General features: G+C 54.3%; 2 protein-coding genes across 5 annotated transcripts in view; both read right to left on the reverse strand.

Annotated features, from left to right (window-relative positions):
- Positions 1 to 750: 750 nt before the first annotated feature.
- Positions 751 to 8,381, reverse strand: TPM2 (tropomyosin 2). 4 transcript variants are annotated; one of them, XM_081102920.1, is made up of 10 exons: positions 8,327 to 8,381; positions 7,869 to 8,041; positions 7,324 to 7,449; positions 4,368 to 4,501; positions 4,158 to 4,275; positions 3,992 to 4,062; positions 3,460 to 3,535; positions 3,218 to 3,280; positions 2,979 to 3,048; positions 755 to 911 (listed from the first exon to the last, which is right to left on the reverse strand). In XM_081102920.1, exons 2-10 carry the CDS (start codon positions 7,980 to 7,982, stop codon positions 829 to 831), a joined length of 855 nt encoding a protein of 284 aa, XP_080959046.1. In that variant the 5' UTR covers positions 7,983 to 8,041; positions 8,327 to 8,381; the 3' UTR covers positions 755 to 828. The 4 variants fall into 4 exon arrangements, with proteins under 4 accessions (XP_080959045.1, XP_080959046.1, XP_080959044.1 ...); XM_081102918.1 differs by lacking the exon at positions 755 to 911 and adding an exon at positions 1,660 to 1,990; XM_081102921.1 differs by lacking the exons at positions 755 to 911; positions 3,460 to 3,535 and adding exons at positions 1,660 to 1,990; positions 3,779 to 3,854.
- Positions 8,382 to 12,323: 3,942 nt separating this feature from the next.
- The window catches only part of TLN1 (talin 1), a 31,507-nt gene continuing 25,807 nt past the window's right edge, over positions 12,324 to 18,023 (reverse strand). The window contains exons 49-57 of the mRNA XM_081103548.1: positions 15,772 to 15,957; positions 15,546 to 15,653; positions 14,939 to 15,044; positions 14,615 to 14,739; positions 14,381 to 14,506; positions 14,208 to 14,270; positions 13,915 to 14,097; positions 13,655 to 13,783; positions 12,324 to 13,534 (exon numbers count right to left, since the gene is read on the reverse strand). Coding sequence (XP_080959674.1) covers positions 13,409 to 13,534; positions 13,655 to 13,783; positions 13,915 to 14,097; positions 14,208 to 14,270; positions 14,381 to 14,506; positions 14,615 to 14,739; positions 14,939 to 15,044; positions 15,546 to 15,653; positions 15,772 to 15,957 — 1,152 coding nt within the window. The 3' untranslated portion in view covers positions 12,324 to 13,408. The remainder of the gene's footprint in view (positions 13,535 to 13,654; positions 13,784 to 13,914; positions 14,098 to 14,207; positions 14,271 to 14,380; positions 14,507 to 14,614; positions 14,740 to 14,938; positions 15,045 to 15,545; positions 15,654 to 15,771; positions 15,958 to 18,023) is intronic.

Genomic DNA, 18,023 nt, shown 5'->3' on the forward strand with positions numbered 1-18,023 from the left:
CCACTCTTGACCTTTTTGCCTCCCTCTTCTAAGGACCCTGATGGTTACATTGGGCCTATTCCAATAACCCAGGATGACCGCCCCATCTCAAACATCTTAGCTGACTCCCAAGGTCCCTTTCCCATGCAAAGTCACATTTCACAAGATTAGGGTGTGAACATCTTTGGTGGTGGGGGGTCATCTGCTATCAGGAAGGGGGCAGAAATCACTGCGATTGTTGAAATGGTCGTGTGTGTGTGTGTGCGCACACGCACATGTATGTGTATGTAGACCATTGTGTGTAACTGGGAGTGGGGCAGGCTCAGCGTCTAGGCTTAAGTCACATTGAGGCTTTGGGGCTTTCTCCTGCTCAAGTAAAATCTGTGTAGCTTTGCAGTTTTGTCTTCAGCTTATGTTGCCGGGCTCAGGCACCTGCTGGAATGGGGCAGTGGTGCTGACAGCAGCTCCTTTGCCCTTTGGGGAGTCAAGGCCAGAATGTAACCCCAGCCCTCCGGGTCTCTCTGCTCCACACAGCCTGGTCGCCGCCCCTCCTAAATGAGCGGACCCCCCGCGCCCTCCCCGCGCCGCCCCCCCCCCCCCCCCCCCGCCCTGGCTACCATCAAAAAGGAAGTCTCGTCATAGAGCATAGACCCAGGCCCTGCTCCTCAGGGGCCCTTCCGGCTCCATTGCTCCCCTCAGGCATCATCTCAGCCTTCTCCCCGTTGGAAAACTACCACCACCACTGCCAACACCAAAGAAAGGCTGGGAGGGCCCTGTGGCGCCAGGAACATGTTTTATTGGGTGGGGGGTGGGGCGGCAGCTGCAGCCTGGCTGGGGCAGGGCCAGCCCTCAGAGGTTGTTGAGCTCCAGCAGGGTCTGGTCGAGGGTCTGGTGAATCTCCACGTTCTCCTCCTTGGCACTGGCCAAGGTCTCTGTGAGAGGAAGCAGCACATGAGGAGGGGGAGGGGAGACACTAGGGGACAGACGTGGGGAGCATGGACAGGGGGTGTGACAGACAGACATGGAGTGGGTTGGAGGCACATGAAGACACAGCATTCAGGGGTCTGGGGACCCCATGGTAGGGGCAAATGGATGAACTGACCGGAACAGACATGGATACCTCACTCAAGACTCTGGGGTCATGGAGGTGGGATGGGAAGGCCTAAGTCATAAACTAATTTACCATTCTTCTTGAGAAGCTTTAAGAGAGTTGGAAACAGAAGGAAGGACAAAGACTGAGCCAGGAAAGACAGGGATAGACAGACAGACAGACTTGAGGCAGAAAACAGACCTGCAGTGAAAAACCCACGTTGCTGGCATCCAACGTTTTTCCAAACTTCATCTCAGACCTTTGACAACCTTCTTACCCCTCCCCTCACCACCCCATCTCCCTTCCGGTCATTCCTTGAGATCCTGGAAGCCCAGCTCAGTGCTCCAAGGTCAGTGACAGGTCTGGGTCTGCAGAGGCACCGGAGAGCGCAGGGTGATGGATGGCGTCACACCATGCCCACATGCAGCAGTGACAGTGACAGGCTGTGCGTGCCATGCAGAGGGGATCTCGGTGTGGGCCACAGAGCTTGTGGGTGTCACAAGATTGGGGTGTCTGTAAGAGCCAAGGTCTCAGCAGTGCTCTTGTGGGAGAAAAGGAAGGAAGTGCTCTCTGGAGGACAGGAAAACAGCACAGAGACCAAGTTGAGTTTATTAAGCAGCAGAGAGAGGTAGAGTCCGGAGGGTGGAGGGTGGAGTGATGGGTAGAAGGAAGAAGCAAGTGCCAGGGTGGGCAGCACGTGAGATGGGTGCTCTCCCAGGCTGCGCCCAGCCTGGCTATGCAGTGTTGGCAATGTTTCTCCTCCTGCCTGATCCCTCCTCAGAGAGAGAGTAGAAAGGAGAGGAGAGAAGGGGCCGAGGGGGCCACACTGGTGAGGGGCTCAGAGAGAGGTGATGTCATTGAGCGCGTTGTCCAGCTCCTCGCTGATGGCCTTGTACTTCATCTTCTGCGCATAGACTTCGTCTGGAGGGGGTCCAGGGATGGATGGGAGTGTGGGGAGAGGGAATAGAGGGGAAGAGGAAAGGCAGGAGAGAGGATAATGGAAAGAGAGAACAAGAATCAGAGAGAGGTGGGCAAAGACGAGTGACAGAGGCCAGAGAGCAGGCTGGTCAGTCCTCAGGGCTCCCTCCCTTCTCTGTACTCCTGTCTCTCTTGTCCTTCTCTGTACCCTAAATTGGTTCTTCTGCCAGGAGTTGCTGCCTCCTCTGGGGACCTGGGGGCACAGTGCTTTTCGATAAGCAGGAGTGCTCGCTTCAAGTGAAGAGAGTTCAAGCCAGAAAGACCTAAAGTCTTGCAAAGTTGGAGATAAAACAGAGGCATGCCTGAGAAGGCTGGACACAAGGGAAACTGCAGTTATGAAAGTGAAGGGTTATCGTACAATAGGAAGGAAAGTCAGTCCTAGGCACCATGTTGGTGACAGTGGGAAATAGCCATAGACTAGCAAATACCTGCATGATTGTTTACACCAAATCTAGCTTAAAATAGTAATTGACATCAGTGTTGTCTTGCAAACCTAGATGTTAAACCAAATAGCTCTCTAGGTCACAAAGAAGTCTCTGTGATAGGGCTCCCCTGTGTTGCACTTGAAGACAGACTTGTCTAAATCAGTGCTGCTCAAAGTGTGGTCCAAGGACTGAGCATCTGCGTCTGCTTTCCCAGAGAGCTTGTTAGACGTACAGATTCTCCAGCCCAAAGTCAGCAGTCATTTCAGAGCAGGACCCAGAAATCTGCCTTTTAAAACCTCTGGGGGATGCTCAAGTTTAAGAAGCACTGGAGGTGTCGCCGGTTACGGGTGCTTACACGGCAGGCACCGAGCACGAGTGTGTGGAGTCTTAGGTGGTACAGCCCTAGTTTATCGGTCACAGATACTGTACAATGGGATGCGAAGAAAAGGGATGAGCTCACAGTCACAGGGAGTGCGGTTTGGGGGTGGAGGGGCGGCCTCCGTTACCTTCCAGGTCATCGATGGTTTTCTCCAGCTTTGCCACGGACCTTTCGGCAAACTCTGCTCGGGTCTCAGCCTGGGAGTAAAGGCAAGATGCGGAAATGACCCAAAAATGAGGCCCTCCCAGACACTATCACTTAAGCCAACCTTTTCTTCTATCCCAGCCTCCAGATTCCCCACTACAGGCAGTCTCTGCTAGGGACTGTGGGGCTGGACGGGAAGGTGGGGGCTGGAAGGACTCTCACCTCTTTTAGCTTCTCCTCCAGCAGTTTGATCTCCTCTTCATATTTATCTTCTTTGGTGGAGTACTTTTAGGGACATACACATGCCATTAGTAGACTGCCTCCACAAATCCTTCATTTCTCCTGAGCCCCGCAGGCTACTCATGATCTTGTCTCCATGGACCATCCAGCCCCCCCACTGCCTGGGCCCATCGCCTCCCTCCCCTGCAGGACCCCATCCTCACTGCCCCTCTACCCCCCTCTACCTTGTCTGCTTGGGCTTCCAGGGATTTCAAGTTGTTGGTAACAATTTTCAGCTCCTCCTCTAGGTCCCCACATTTACTGCAGGGGATGTGTGGCAGGGTGGGGTGTGAGGGCACAGTGGGGGGAGACAGTGGAGGCGGCACAGTGGGGGAGGGGGAGGAGAGAAGAGAAGAGCAAAGTTGTGAGAGTGACAGCAGGCAGCGTTCCGAGGCCCCGGGCCCTTCCCGACCCCCAGCAGATGAGAGAGAGCAGCCTGAGATGGAGGGGAAGGTGAGATGAGAGAAGGCGCTATTGCCCAGAAAGGTCCAGAGAGGTCACTACCTCCTCCTCTGAGGCCATCAGGGACTTGAGGGCCTGGTCCATGGTTCGAAGTTCCTCCTCCAGCTGCCTGGCTCGGCTGGGGGCAGCAGGTAGGGGTCAGAGGACAGGACCTGTCCCTACGGCCCCAAGCCTGAGAAACTGCTTTCCCACTGTGCAGGGTGCCCCGTAGTCACCGGCTCAGGCTGTTTCACTCCCACCCCAGGGTAACCTTACCTCTCAGCCACCTCAGCTCTTTCCTCTGAGCGCTCCAGCTCTCCTTCCAGGATCACCAGCTTCCTGGCCACCTGAGGTCAGGCAGGAGAGAGAAGGCATAGGGCCCTGGTGAAGGACTAGGGTGTGTGGAGCGTGGGAGTGAGAGGAAGGGGAGCGGGGCCGTCACCTCCTCATATTTGCGATCTGAGTCCTCAGCGATGTGCTTGGCCTCCTTCAGCTGCATCTCCTGCAGCTCCATCTTCTCCTCGTCCTTCATGGCGCGGTTTTCAATGACCTTCATTCCTCTGTGAGGCAGAGAGAGGGGTGAGGGTGGGCTCAGGGCCAGCAGAGAGAGCATCCCCCTTCCCTGGCTCCACCCTGAGGACCCCCTGCCCACCTCTCGCTCTCATCAGCTGCCTTCTCAGCCTCCTCCAGCTTTTGCAGGGCTGTAGCGAGGCGCTCCTGCGCCCGGTCCAGCTCCTCCTCTACCAGCTGAATGCGGCGGTTCAGGGAGGCCACATCTGCCTCGGCCTATGGGTCAAAGGTGAGAGATCAGACAGGCTTTGTCTACCGTGGATGAGGATCAGGGAGGCTCCAGAGGATGGTAAGATTCTTATGAGAAAGAACCTAGGCTTCCTGTCTTCCTATTTTTTACCCTCTAACCAACCATCTATCTTCTCCCCAGACTCTATGCTCCAGCCCCAAATATGCATTCCTTGACAAGCTCCACTCTCTGCTACAGGGCCAGTGCAGGCACTGAGCATAGTTAAGCATGCAGCTCTGTCCCCTCAGAGAACACTCCAAGTGCTGGGACCAGGTCTGAGGCAGCCCTGACTCCACAGCAAGGCCGGTCAAGGTAAGGGAGTGGGGAAGAATCAGGCCAACTTAACAGCAATGCTGCCAAAACCAGCCAATCATAGAATCAAGATCAAGTGATGTCACCAGTTGCCAGGCAGACTCCCAGCGAGGGGCTCTGGAGGAAAGCCAGACCTGTATGGGGACACCAGGGCTGTAGCAAGGGGTTCCCTGGCAAGATGAAGAGGCCACTGGGGGCAGTGCAAGGGCAGCGTGAGTGACGGATACTCAGACACTGATCCTAAAACACACAGGCAAAACGTGGAGGTTCTGGAGAAGTTCCATGGGAACTGCTGGTATCTTGAGGAAAAGAGAGGGCAGAGCAAGAAGGAAGGGCTCCAACAAAAGACAGTGAGAGAAGCAGTCTAGTTTGGAATTAAGTACGGCTCTGCGTTAGACTGTTCTCTCTGAGCCGCGGCTCAGCCACTCCACACTTGTGTGATCTTGGGCAACTTATTTAGTCTCTCTAAGCCTCCATTTTCTCCTTTTAAAATCCGAGTTGACAATAGCAGATTCCTTCTTCATAGACTGTTAATCAACAGGACAATTGGGGATTATATCATTAAACAGGTCCTCTAGCTCCTTGCTAGATCCACTAAACTGAGATCTCCAGCGCAGGAACTTGACAATTCCATTTTTATTTATTTATTTTTTTAAGGCTCCTAAGCAATTCTGATGATTTGGGAAAATAAAATAATATGCAAAAAGCATGTGAACACATTGCCCGCAGAGTCCACACGCCATAAACGTTAGTTATCCCTGGTGCTTCCTCAGACACAAAGACATAGGGACCCTGAGATTTAAGACTGGAGAGGAGAAAGGATCAGTGTAGGGGGAGAAGTGAGAGGGGAGAGGGGGTGCAGCACTGGGGACAGAGGGGGAAGAAAGCAGGCCCTGGTGGTAGGAGGGCGAGGGAAACAGCACCATATATAGAAAGCAGTAGCTTGTCCTCCAGGTGCTGAAGGCCGCCTCCAGTGACAGGAGCCCACTGTGGGCACAGGGCCGGATGACTCAAGGCGGAAGGACTCTGGGAACAGCACAGGGGGTTGGGAAGCATGACATGGGGGGGGGGGGGGGGCGACTCTAGAGAGAGATGAGACTGAAAGGAAAACGCTTCATGATAGTGGGGTGACAAACAGCTCTGGGAAGTCCTGGGGTCCTCGTGCCAGGACGGACATTTACCATTTTCTGCTTTTCAAGCTCTTGGTTATGGATGCTGCTTTCTAACAACAGACAGGCACTACTGTCGCCACTGGACAAACAGGGAGCAGGAAAGAAGGGAGAAATGGAGGAAGGAACTGTGTAAGTCACGTGTGGTGTTCAAGGTCACAAAATAAGTTTGGGCAGTTTCCTTTCTCCTCCTGGCACTGCTGCCCAGCTTCCCCAGCTCTGTCCCTGTCCACCCTCCTTCCCTCCAGCCCCCACCCAGCTCCTTGAGTTTCCAGTCCTGCCTCCAGCTGCACTGGGCCTTGGTTATTTATAGAGTATCAGATGCCCAGGGTTGTCTTCGCGAGCAGCTGCGGGTCAGTTCCCTCCCAAGTGCCAAGGCTGGTGGAGAACCAAATCCAAAGGCTGGAGGTCAGGGTGGGCATGGGGGGAGGGAATTGGGAAACATGGATCATGGTCAACACAAACAGTAATGCCATCTCTGAACCCTCATTCAGGCCATGCTTATGCTAATCCCCCCATCCCACCAACACATCCGTAGGCTCATCTTAAACTTAGAACAATCCTGGGTACAAGGCAAATGGGGAAACTGAGGCAGAGAATGGTACAAGTACCATGTCCAAAGACTTACGGCTATTCTCTTACCTCAAGGTGGGGGTTGGGAATGACAGGGGCTAGAGAAGTCTGGTTAGAGAGTGTGGGGTGGGTAGAGACATCTGAGTGAGCAAGGCCTGCCAAAGCAGCTGCCCTGGCATTTGTGGCCCTGTCCCTTTGCCCTGTGGCCTGGCATGGTCTCGAGGCTGACAACTTAATGAGGGTAAATAAGGGGCCCCAGTGCCCAGCAGGGCTACCGGAGCCAGAGGTCAGGGCCAGGGAATTTCTAATGCCCCCCCAGGAGTGTAACTCAAGTCAGGGCCCACTTTCAGATTCCTCTCTCTCCCCTTGCCTAACAGCACCTAGACCCACACCCCACCAGTGTAGCTGTAGTCTCCTCTCCATTTTCAGCTGCAGGATTAATGGAGGCGGATGGCGAATTCTTGTACCACCCACCCCCACGATGACTCACTGTTTGATCACTGTACGTTGAAAGAGCTGGAGCCAAAAGGAATTACAAGGCCCCGTCCTCTGGGGGAAGTGGTAGGTGGTTTTGATTTACCCACTGCCTGGGATTATGATTATTTGTGCAAGCTTGCCCTGGCCCGGGTTCCCGAGGGAAAACATTTCTGTCCTGGTGCTGGGATATATAGGTCCCCTCTCCCTTCATTCCCATGTCCAGGGCCCCTCCCGGTGTGCAAACTCCCCCCGCCCCCCGCCCCCAGGTCCACACTCACATCTGTGGCCTTCTTCTCAGCCAGCTCCAGTTTCTCCTGGGCGTCCTTCACTGCCTCCGAATACTTTTCCACCTCATCCTCCGTCCCTTTCAGCTTCTTCTGGAGGGCCTGCTGTTCCTCCTCGAGCTGCAGAGAGTGTTCGGGTCAGCCAGGCCCAGGCCCGGGGGAGGCAGGGTGTGCGAGGGGGTACTAAGATAACTTAGAGGCTGTCAGGGAGGAAGGGGGATAGCAGAGGAGAAACAGCGCAGCCAGGAGAACTGAGGGTGGGGGGGTGGTTAGAGAGAGTTTCCACCCCAAGAAGCAGGGCTCATCATCGTTCTTCAAGGGCAGGCGTGGGAATTGGGGGACGGTGGGTCCCGGGGCTCCGGTGGGTAGGATGAAGTCTGGTTCTGGCTAGGGCCCTAGGGGTCCTATGAAGGTGCACCGGACGGGGAGAGAGCCTCAGAGAGCAGTCCCTAGGATAAGGGACACGGGGCAGAGCCTACCCCACCCTCGCTGGGGGTGGGGGTATGGGGTCGCCCTAGGGCGAGGCCCTGGGTCTCCACCTGCTTGCAGCGGTCCTCAGCTTGCTTCTTGTCGGCCTCGGCCTGCTCAGCGCGGTCGATGGCGTTCTCCTTGTCCAGCTTCAGCATCTGCATCTTCTTCTTGATGGCGTCCATGGCTGCGGTGGCGGAGGGCCGGCCGGCGGCGGCGGTGCGGACCGGGGGCAATGGGCTGGCTGCGCGGGCGGTGGGCGCGGAGTGCCGGGTGGGACTGGGGCGGCCCCGCCGCGAGGGCGCCTAAAAGGCCGGGCGGAGCCGGGCGGAGCCGGGGGCCGGGACCCTCCCCCGCCGCGACCCGAACCTTGTAGGGGCAGAAGCTCGGCCCGGTCGGGGGGCGCGGTCGCCCCCGGCGCCCACCCCCTCGGGACCGCCCCCATCGGCCCCGCCCCCCTCCCTCTCCCCACCCCCCCTCCAGGCCGTCGGAAGGGAAGGTAGCCCGGACCGTCCGGTAAAAAGCCTACCCCTGCGGAGGGAGGGCGGGGCGGGGACGGACCCTCGGGCCGGGGGGCTCCGCGCTCGCTCTTGAGTGACACCCCTGCCCGGCGGCAGCTGCGGCGGGGCCCCCGGGGCTATTTCGGGGCGTGAGCTCACGGCAGCTGCCCGGGCGCAGGGACCGCGTGCCCCCCCGGAGCTGCGGCAGCCGCCGGCCTTAATTTAGAAGTTTCCTGCAAATCCCCCCCGGATTGAATGTCTCCTGGGGGCGGGGCCCCTCCGCGGCGCGATGCCTCAGTTTACCCCCGGCCCCGGACGCGGGACTGGCGTCACCGACGCGGCGGGGATCACGGAGCGCCTCCCGGGGACCTGGGGACACGGGGGCAGGAGGGGCGCCCCGAGCCGGGGGCGGGCTCGACCTCTCCTGCCCTCGCTCCCCTCCCGGTTCAGCCCCCGGGGCCGGGGCCCCTCCTCTGCGGTCGCCGGGCGGCCGGGAGCCCAACTCCGCGCCTGCCCGCCCCGCCCCCACGTGCCCCGCATAGTTTCCACGCGGCGCAGCCGGGAGGGACGCGCGCCGCCCCCCCCCCCCAGGCGCTTCCCTGCCCCCCGCCTCGCCCCCTCCTCGCCCGGGAGTCCGACCGCCCTCCGGTCACCCTGCCTCGCCCCCGCCCCCCCACCCCCCGGCGTGGCGGCCCCGCGCACCCCCCTTCTCCCAGCGGACTCTTCTCTCTCCCCCCGAGGCCGAGTTTACGCCGAACTTTCTTTTCTGCCCTTTTTTGGGATGTTTCCCCGCGGGGAGGCGGGGCTGGGCAGGGGCGGGGCAGGTGGGGGTCGGGAGCCGGGGAGAGGTGGCCCCCCGCCAGCCGAGACCGCGAGCCACTGCCCCCAGAGCCGGGTCCTGGGGTCCGGAGCCTGGAGCGCGGGCGCGGGGCTGTGTTCGCTGTTTCCTGGGGACGGGGTGGGGGAGAGGGGGAGAGGAGAACCGCCTCGGGCGGGTAAGGGGGGCCAGGCCGAGGAAGCCGGGGGTGGGGGGCGGGGGGAGCGCTTCGCCTCGCTCCCCAGGGGCCGAGGGGTGGGAACCGGGGGCCCGTGGGCCCGGCCTGGGCCGGGGGCGGGGGCGGAGGAGGGGAACGTAAATGTATCTCGGGCTTGTGGCTGCCGCTGCTCACGGAACCAGCCGACCTCTCGCTGTGAACGCCCTCCGTCTCCCCGCTTTCCCGGACTCAGGACAGACATCGCTCGGGCCCTGTCCGCCCCCAACTCACCTCCAGTACACAGGCTTGCACTTCATGCTGCGTTCATATTGAGCTTCTTACTGTAGGCGCTGGAAATAGCCACACTTTTCTGAAAGCCTCTGCCTTAGGGCCTAAGGCATTCTAATCTAGGCATCCTGTTCCCCCTCCCTAGCATGCTCCCCCTTACCTGGCCTTACAGACTCAGGTGGAGTGTCTGCTCCTCTGGGAAGCATCCCTGGCTACTTGCTCTTTCACCCCCTCCCTAATGGCTATATGCTCCCGGTGCAGGTTTCTCGAGTCTCATCATTGTCCCTTTATAACTCTTCTCTTACCTGTTGGTCTCCTCCCCTGGTCTGCGAGTCCTCCAAGTCTGAATCCCCCATGCCTAGCGGAGCATCAGGCATAGAGTTGGCACTTGGTAAACATTTGCCAGGTGAATTTCTTATGCACTGGGTCCCAGATACCCCCAAAATACCAATACTATGTGGATTGGTCTTAGAACCCCTTACACTCTTAGAAGTTGAGTGGCATTTGAAGATCCAAAAAGCCTTCGCTGAAGTATCAATGTTTACCATATTAAAATGGGAGAAAAATTTTAAATAGTACTTCATAGAAATAAACCATGTTAACATGTTTTTCATGAAAAAATAACTATACTCACCTACCCACATTAGTGAGGATGGCAGTTATTTTACATTTTTGCAAATCTCCTCAGTCTCTAGCTTAATAGAGGACAGCTGCGTACTCAGAATCTACTTGGCTTTCTGTCTGTTGCTCTACTTTGGTTTGTTTGAAGTACTACGTATGAAGAAAATCTAGTCTCAGAAACATAGTGGGAAAGAGAGTCTTTTCAGGTAATTGGATATTCTTGCTATAACACGGACACTTGACAAATGGTGGTTTCTCAAAGGCTAGGTGCAACGTGGAACCTGAAACCGTGTCAATAGCCTTTTTTACTATTTTATATTAAAGTCCATTGGTCTGTATTGCACTTGGGTGGTTTTACCCAGGAATAATTTTGTAACATCATGCATCGGTCATGTGGAAAATATTGATTCACTGAGCTATGCAGATGTTCCAAATGTTGACACATTTGAGTATATATATATTTTTTAAAATTACATTTCTGAATATCAGGAGTGTTTTCAACAGGAAAGTCTTGGGACATTGTGAAGCTCATGGTAGCAGATACAGGTTTTCAAAATTCTAATCTTTACTTGAAGGCTCCAATTCTATCCTTGGCACCAAACACTGTCAGGTTTTTCTCTGAATTGACAGACCCACTTTGCTCCTTTCTGAGAGAAGGTCGGCCTGCTACCCAAGTCTGATAATCATGGTTCCTCTGCCAGTCATCCTTTCAGGTCCACGGGGAGTTCCATGAAAAAAAGCAGTTGGTTCAGCTCACAACTCAACAAACTAAGTGCTTTCCTCAAGTCACCGTCATACTCTTGTGTCTAGCAGAAGCTCTATGCCCACTTCCCAGTTCATCGCAGAGAATATTGAAGACTTGTTACTCCAGGGATAAGATTTAATAAAATTAATAAGGTCTCACTGCTTCATTAAGGACGGTCTGGAGTGAAACTAGCATTTTTTTTTTTTTAAGTTGCTAGTGCTTGGTGGTGAGAATACAATGGCTATTAGTACACTGTCTTGATTTGTGCTAAGGCAGTTTACCCACTAAGGTTTTTACAACATCAGTACAAACGTTGACACTGAAAAAGGAAAATGTCTTAGTATTACTATGAGAATAAGCTTGACCTCATGGATCCCTGAAAGGGTCTTGGGAACCCCTGTGCCTGAGGACCACATTTTAAGAACTGCTGGTCTAATGGGTACTCAGTTCACTCCCCAAGGCATCACTAGTGAGAGTGTGTGGTTGGGGATGTGGAAGCATGACAGGGAAGTGGTAACAGAGTGAACAGCTGTCCTGGGCTCATAGCTGGAGTTATCAGTCTGGACTACCACTTGCTGGGGAGGTTGGAGAAGGGATTTGAGCTCGAAGATCCTCAACTCACTATGCTAGGACATTGAATCTGAGCTTAGAGGGCCACAGCAGTGTGTGTTGGAGTTGCCAGTCCCCTGCGTCAGGGAGGTGATAATACATCTCTATTTTCCAGTGCTTAGCACAGGCATGGCTTAGTAAATATTGAATGAATTAATCACAGGTGACAGGAGCAAGGGTAGGAAGTTGGCACCTTCCTTAATGGGCTGCCCTGGGGAGGACAAAGTAATTCTGTCTTCTTTATACTGACTCTAATGGGGTGGGAGTAGATGCCATGGCCTCAGGAAGGTGAAAGGTGCCCCGAGGAGCAGCAGATGGTGGTATTTGTGTTCTATTTGGAAGGAGAAGCAAGGAAACATATTGGGCAACAGGGTTGATTAAAGAATCATGCACGAAAATAGTGGCTCTCCTACAGGATCTGCCAGGTAGTCCAGGCAGTGTGGGCAGAGGGGGCGAATGCAGAAGGAAGTGGAAGCACCCACCCCTCACCTCCCTTCTCCTTGACCACCTCCTCTGCTGAACCTCCTGATCAGCAGGCAGCTGGAACAGGGCTACCAGCACCGGCCTGGCCACTAGGGGAGCTCTGCCCCTAACTCTACAGCCTCACTCCCGGGCCAAGCGTTTTCAGATCCATTTCTCCTCGTGTTATTCTAGGCCAGTGATGGCGAACCTTTTGAGCTCCACGTGTCAGCATTTTGAAAAACCCTGACTTAACTCTGGTGCCGTGTCACATCTTTTGATATTTGCAACCACAGTAAAACAAAGACTTATATTTTTGATATTTATTTTATATATTTAAATGCCATTTAACAAAGAAAAATCAACCAAAAAAATGAGTTTGCGTGTCACCTCTGACACGCGTGTCATAGGTTCACCATCACTATTCTAGGCAGTAGGACAAGACCTCAGAGGGGCTAGAAGCACCCCAACCCAGTCAACAGAACCAACCTAAGGCAGCCCAGTTGGATTTTTTTGCTTGTTAAATGCCCCAACCAAATCTGTGGCCATAATTCTCGTAGGCTCAGACACTTTTATTTTATAGGCTTATTATTTTTAGCTTTTGAAAATTCAAATTTGGCCAAGGCTGGATTTGTTCACATACTCTGAGCAGTTATGAAGGACAGAGTGTCCCTGGTAGCCACAAAGCAGAGTGGCAGCTGCTGTCCCTGCCACGGAAGACAGACACTTGGGGAGGAATAGGCGCTGGCCAGTGAAATAGGGGACAACATGAGTATGACTTCTCAGGGACAGCTTCCCAGCTAGGATGGCTTTAGTGATGTGGGTGCAAGGAGGAGGAAGGGGCCTCACGGGCAGATCGCCATCGTCTGCCCCACTCCATTCCTGAGTCAGATCAAGCTGGTGGCAGAACTGTCCCATTCGCTCCCCCTTCTGGGGGGAACTCCCATCTCATGAAGCCAGGCAGAGTCGCAGGCAGGATCACCTTTATTGGAGCATGACCTGTTTGAGGCTTCTGACCCCACAGCACCCACAGGTAGCTGGGGGTGCAAGAAGGAGGATAGTATCGAAAAGGATGAGTAGAGCTGAGGCTATGGGACTTGCCAGAAGCTGCTGGCAGGGTGGAACAGGCTGGGGCCTTGGCAGGTTCAGAATGAGGTACAGCAGCGTTAATAATACTCTTAGAGCGTTAATACTCTGGGGAGGGGCAGGCACTTAGCGGGCCTTAGGGCATGAAGGCACTTGGAGTTGGGAGGGGACAGGGGATGTGCAGCAGGGCCAGGCAGGGCCAGGCCCGGGGTTTGGCAGGCACTTTGGGGAGTGCTGGGGTGGGGCAGGTTGGGCCCGACAGCCCAGGAGGCTTTGGTAGTGGCAGGCACAGTCTCTGGGCTGGTCTGCGTTAAATAGAAGTGGCTGCGTTAGTGCTCATCTCGAAGCTCTGAAGGCAGGAACTTGTACTGTTGCTGTCGGATCTGGGCCAGCTTCTTCCGCGCCTCCTCCAGCTCCCGTTCCTTCCGGAGCATCTCTTCCTGGGCAGCAATGATCTGAGGGATGGAGATCAGGAACTCAGCTCAGCGAGTATGTGCAGAAGGGCATAGGGTAGCCGGGACCAACGTTACTGCCCTGCTGACGGTGTCCCTCAGAGCGCCCAGGGCAGAGCTCACCTGGGCAATGCCCCCGACCATCTTCTCCTTCACCACCACTGTCTCGTTCTCCTGGTCTTCAAAGGCTGCTGCCTTCTGTGCCGCCTTCACCAGGTTGTCCGAGGCTCGTTTAACTGCATTGCCGGCAACCTGGGCAGCATGAGGTTGAGAATTCAGGTAGGGTTCCCAACTGAGTGTCCCTCCACAGAAAATCATGTCTTCAGGGTGCAATTTAAAGCAGCACGGTCCAAGGTACAATGGGATGGGTTAAGGTTCCTCACCTGAAGCCGTTTCATTGCTTCAGAGTCCTGGTCAGCCTTGACCTTGCAGGCCACAAGGAGCTGGGCTGTGGAGGCAGCTACCTGCTTGGCTGATGAGATGAGCTTCTCCTGGCTGGCGTGGCCTTGTACAGCTGCATTGGCTGCCTCACACAGATTGTTGGTGGCTGCAGCCACCATCCGAGCCTGAAGTGAGGAGATAGGGTTACAATGTGCCTCTTGCCCTGGTCCACCCCCTCTCTAGCCTCGTCAAGTCTCTCCAGCTCAGAGAGACCCAGTGGGAGTTGTACACTCACAGCAGAAATGAGGCCCTGGGACCACTGCCCATCATCCAGTGCGTTGGCGGGAATGGCGCCCACCTGTGGAGGAAGGAGGAGAGCTTGCTGAGACCTGTGCTCCCCATGCAAGTAAAAGCCTCCCTTTACAAGGCTGCCGCTATCCCTATGCTTCTGGGTATCCAAGTACTTACCTTCCCTTGGGCTACCAGTTCCCTCTGGGCAGCTGACGCAGCCTTTACCAGGGCACTGGTGGCTGCTGCAATGGACTTGGCAGCTTCCAGTATCTGCTCCTCAAAGTTCAAGGACTCATCCGCCTCCTGCAATGGAGACAAAGGTTTCAGAGAGAGATGCAAAGTCAGAGGGGGCTGAAGGTGGGGACATCATGCCATTAGGAGGGTAGGGAAGAGGGAGGGAACGGGACTGACCTTGGGTTTGGCCCGGGGCTTCAGCTGCTCCAGCTTTTTTGCTGCAGCCTCAATGGCGGCTGCAGCTCCCAGGAGCTCATTCTCAGCAATGACCGTGGGGTCCTCTGGGTCCACCCACTCTGTTCCTGAAGGGATGAAGGGGGGAAGGAAGGGGCTAAGCCAGAGCAGGGAGGTCAGTGGCACAGGGCAACAGGGTTAGTATCACCAGGCCCCTGGGACCTGTGGGGACTAGTGGCAGAGGCCAGCTCAGAGCAGTCCACCCGGGAAGCGAGGATCTCCCATGACAAAGGTCCCCTTTCCTCCCTGCCCCTGGTCACCCCTCACCTTTCATGGCCTCAGCAGCCTGAATGAGCTCAGTGACTGAACCAGCTACACGCTTTGAGTGTCCTGTCAATTGCTGCTTCAATTCTGGGTTTGGCTTCTGCAGGGTCTGGGGAAGAAAGGGACGGAGCAGAGAGCATCAGATTTTAGCTTCTACCCTGACCTAAAAGTGGGGCAGACCGTGGCCTCCCAACACCATCCCTAAACCACCCCACACCACAGCCCTCAGACACCACGCTGCCTATCCGGGTGCGCTCTGCACACGTGGTAAAGACAGTGGCTGCATGTCACTCACCGGCTGGCAAGGAGCAAGGAGAATGATGAAATGAGGAGAAAGAAGAGATGACGAAGGTAGAGAAGGAGGAAATCAGATGGGAACAAAGGAGATAAGAAAAAAAAGAGAAAGAGGTGAGCGGGAGAACCAAAGATGCTAAGAATGATGGGGCCCCAGTGGAATGGAGGCTTGGAAATAAGAACAGATTTGGGAAATAGGATGATGGGGTGGGAGGAGATTTGAAAGAAATTACTAGAGAGCTGGGTCTGAGACATATGGCAAGAGGACTGTGCATTCAGGGAAGCTGGTATGAGGAGCAGGAAACTTCCTCCTTACCAGGAGCACATGGTCCAGCAGTTCCAGGTAGCCATTGGCACATTCCCGGCCATAGTGTAGGGCTCGAAGCCGCACATCAGGGGCCACTTCTGGGTGGTAAGCAGCTTCCTATACCACAGAGTAATATGTTAACTAGGATCCCAAAGAGCTTCAGGTCCCCCAAACCCCTGTAATTTCTCCCCTACCATACTCTGCCCTAAAGCTGCTTCACTGCCAGGGTTCCTACCTTGCAAGCCCGAAGCATATCTGCAATAGCACGACGACTCAGATTGGCTGTGGCAATGACATCCTCCTGGCGACAGGAGTTGCCAGCAGCAACAGCTTTGGCTGTTGCCATGGTGATGCCCTTGGTCATTCGGATGAAATCTTCTGGGGTAGAGGTCTTGGCAGGTGGCTCTGGGGAACAGAAGACCTGTTGGGGCAGAACAAGAAGAAAAATTTTACAGTGAGACTATAAGACAATGTACCACTTAGGTAATCTGGTTCATTCATCCCTGTGTTCACTCAACAAGCATTCGCTGAGTACTTATGGTAGGTCAAGTCCTGGGAGAAGTTCACACATTCATAGCTAATATAATAGCAGGCAGCTGGTCATCATTTCTGACTGAAGTGATTGGGGAGGGTCTGCTTGAAATTAAGGAAGCAGCTTTTGAGGTGGGTTTTTATTCCTAAACTGCAAAGAAGCCTTGAAGGGGTGAGTGGCTGAGGTAGGGCAAGAAGAAACTGACTGGGGTCTTAAGAGATACAGCTACCAGAGGTGCACGCTCTCCCTCCTGGGAGCATGCCCGCACCTCCTCCTCCCGCTTCCCTCCTCCCTCCTCTTCCCCCCACAGGCATGCATCTACTAAACTTTAAGGGACCCCATGAGGCTTGCAACCAGAACAGCAATGGGCAATGGCAGTTTGTCCCAGGCAAACCCCTTGAACCTGTCTCAAAGGCCCCCTTTTCTCTGACAAAAGAGTATTTTTGGTAAATGGTAGCATGTGAACACCCAGGATATCAAGTGGGACAGTATTAAGGCTCATTCTAGACCAGCGGTTGCCAACCTTTCAGACCTCGCGGACCACCGGTTGGCAACAGCTGTTCCAGACTATATAGATGGTGGAGAAAAGGTTGTTGGGGCCTTGAATATCAGACCAAGGAACTTAGAATTTTACATAATATATAGAAGTAATAAAAAATATTTTGATGTATGTGTCCCTCCAACAAATTATTAAAGATCAGTTAGGTGGCAGATTCTGTGTGAGGTGCTAGGGATGCAATGGGGAAAAAGATAGACAAGGTCCTTATTATTGTGGAGCTTATATTCTAGTTTTGGTTACAGACCAAAAAGTAAGTAAATAAGCAGAAATGCTAAAGACTGTGATTTGGGTTGTGAAGGAAAGGAGGCGGGGGCTGTGATGAGAAATAAAAATGAGGTCCTGTCTGGCCAGTGTAGCTCAGTGGTTGAGCATCGACCTATGAACCAGGAGGTCACAGTTTGATTCCTGGTCAGGGCACATGTCTGGGTTGCCGGCTTGATTTCCAGTGTGGGGTGTGCAGGAGGCAGCCGCTTGATGCTTCTCTCTCATCACTGATGTTTCTATTTCTCTCTCCCTTTCCCTTCTTCTCTGAAATCAATAAAAACATATTTTTAGAAATATGGTTAAAAAAAAAGAGGTCCCATTGCAGACAGGTGATCAGGAAAGGCCTCTCTAAGGAGCAGACACTGAAGCTGAAGCCTGAAGGATTGAAAGGGGCCAAACGTTCAAAAAGCTGGAGAGAAGCAAGTGCAAGGGCCTGGAGTGGAACTGGGTGCAGAACAGAAGAGAGGGACAGGGTGGGCCTGGGGAAGTCAGCAGGAGCCAGGGACGGCCGTGGTGAGTGAGGAGTGAGTCTACCACAGAAGCCAGGCAGTCACTAAAGGGTTTAAGTAGTAAAGTGACATGATATAATTTATATTTTAAAAAGATAATTCTGACTGTTGTGTAGTGAAAATGGATTGGGGGGGGGTGAGTAAAGAAGCAGGGAGATGAGAGATGCGATTGAGGCTATAGCATAAATATAACTAAGGATTGATGATGGTTTGGATGGTGGTGGTGGTAGAGATGAGGGGAAAAGACAAGGAGATCCAGAGGGAGCATTATCAAGACTTGCTAATGGACTTAGATGTGGGGAACAAGAGAAAAACATTAAAGCTGGGTTTCTGGCTTTAGGACTGAGTTACTGACAGGTGACATTTCCTGAGATGGGAAGGATGAGGGAATAATCAGGCCCGGGAGGCAAAAAGGGAAAAGTTTCCACTTGGACATCTCCAATTAGAGATGAAAACAGCCTATCAGAAGGATGACTTCAGCAGTGAGAAAGATGAGGAGGAGAGGTGGAACTGCCAGAGCCTAAGGCAGGGAGACCCGTGAAAACTGGTGTAGCAGTCCCAACGAGGGAGGGCGAGTAGGAAGCTGAATGAGTGCTGACTGCGCCTGGAGAGGAAAGAGAATG

The sequence above is a fragment of the Myotis nattereri genome, assembly GCF_964212035.1.
Source record: "Myotis nattereri genome assembly, chromosome: 12".
Classification (NCBI taxonomy): domain Eukaryota; kingdom Metazoa; phylum Chordata; class Mammalia; order Chiroptera; family Vespertilionidae; genus Myotis; species Myotis nattereri.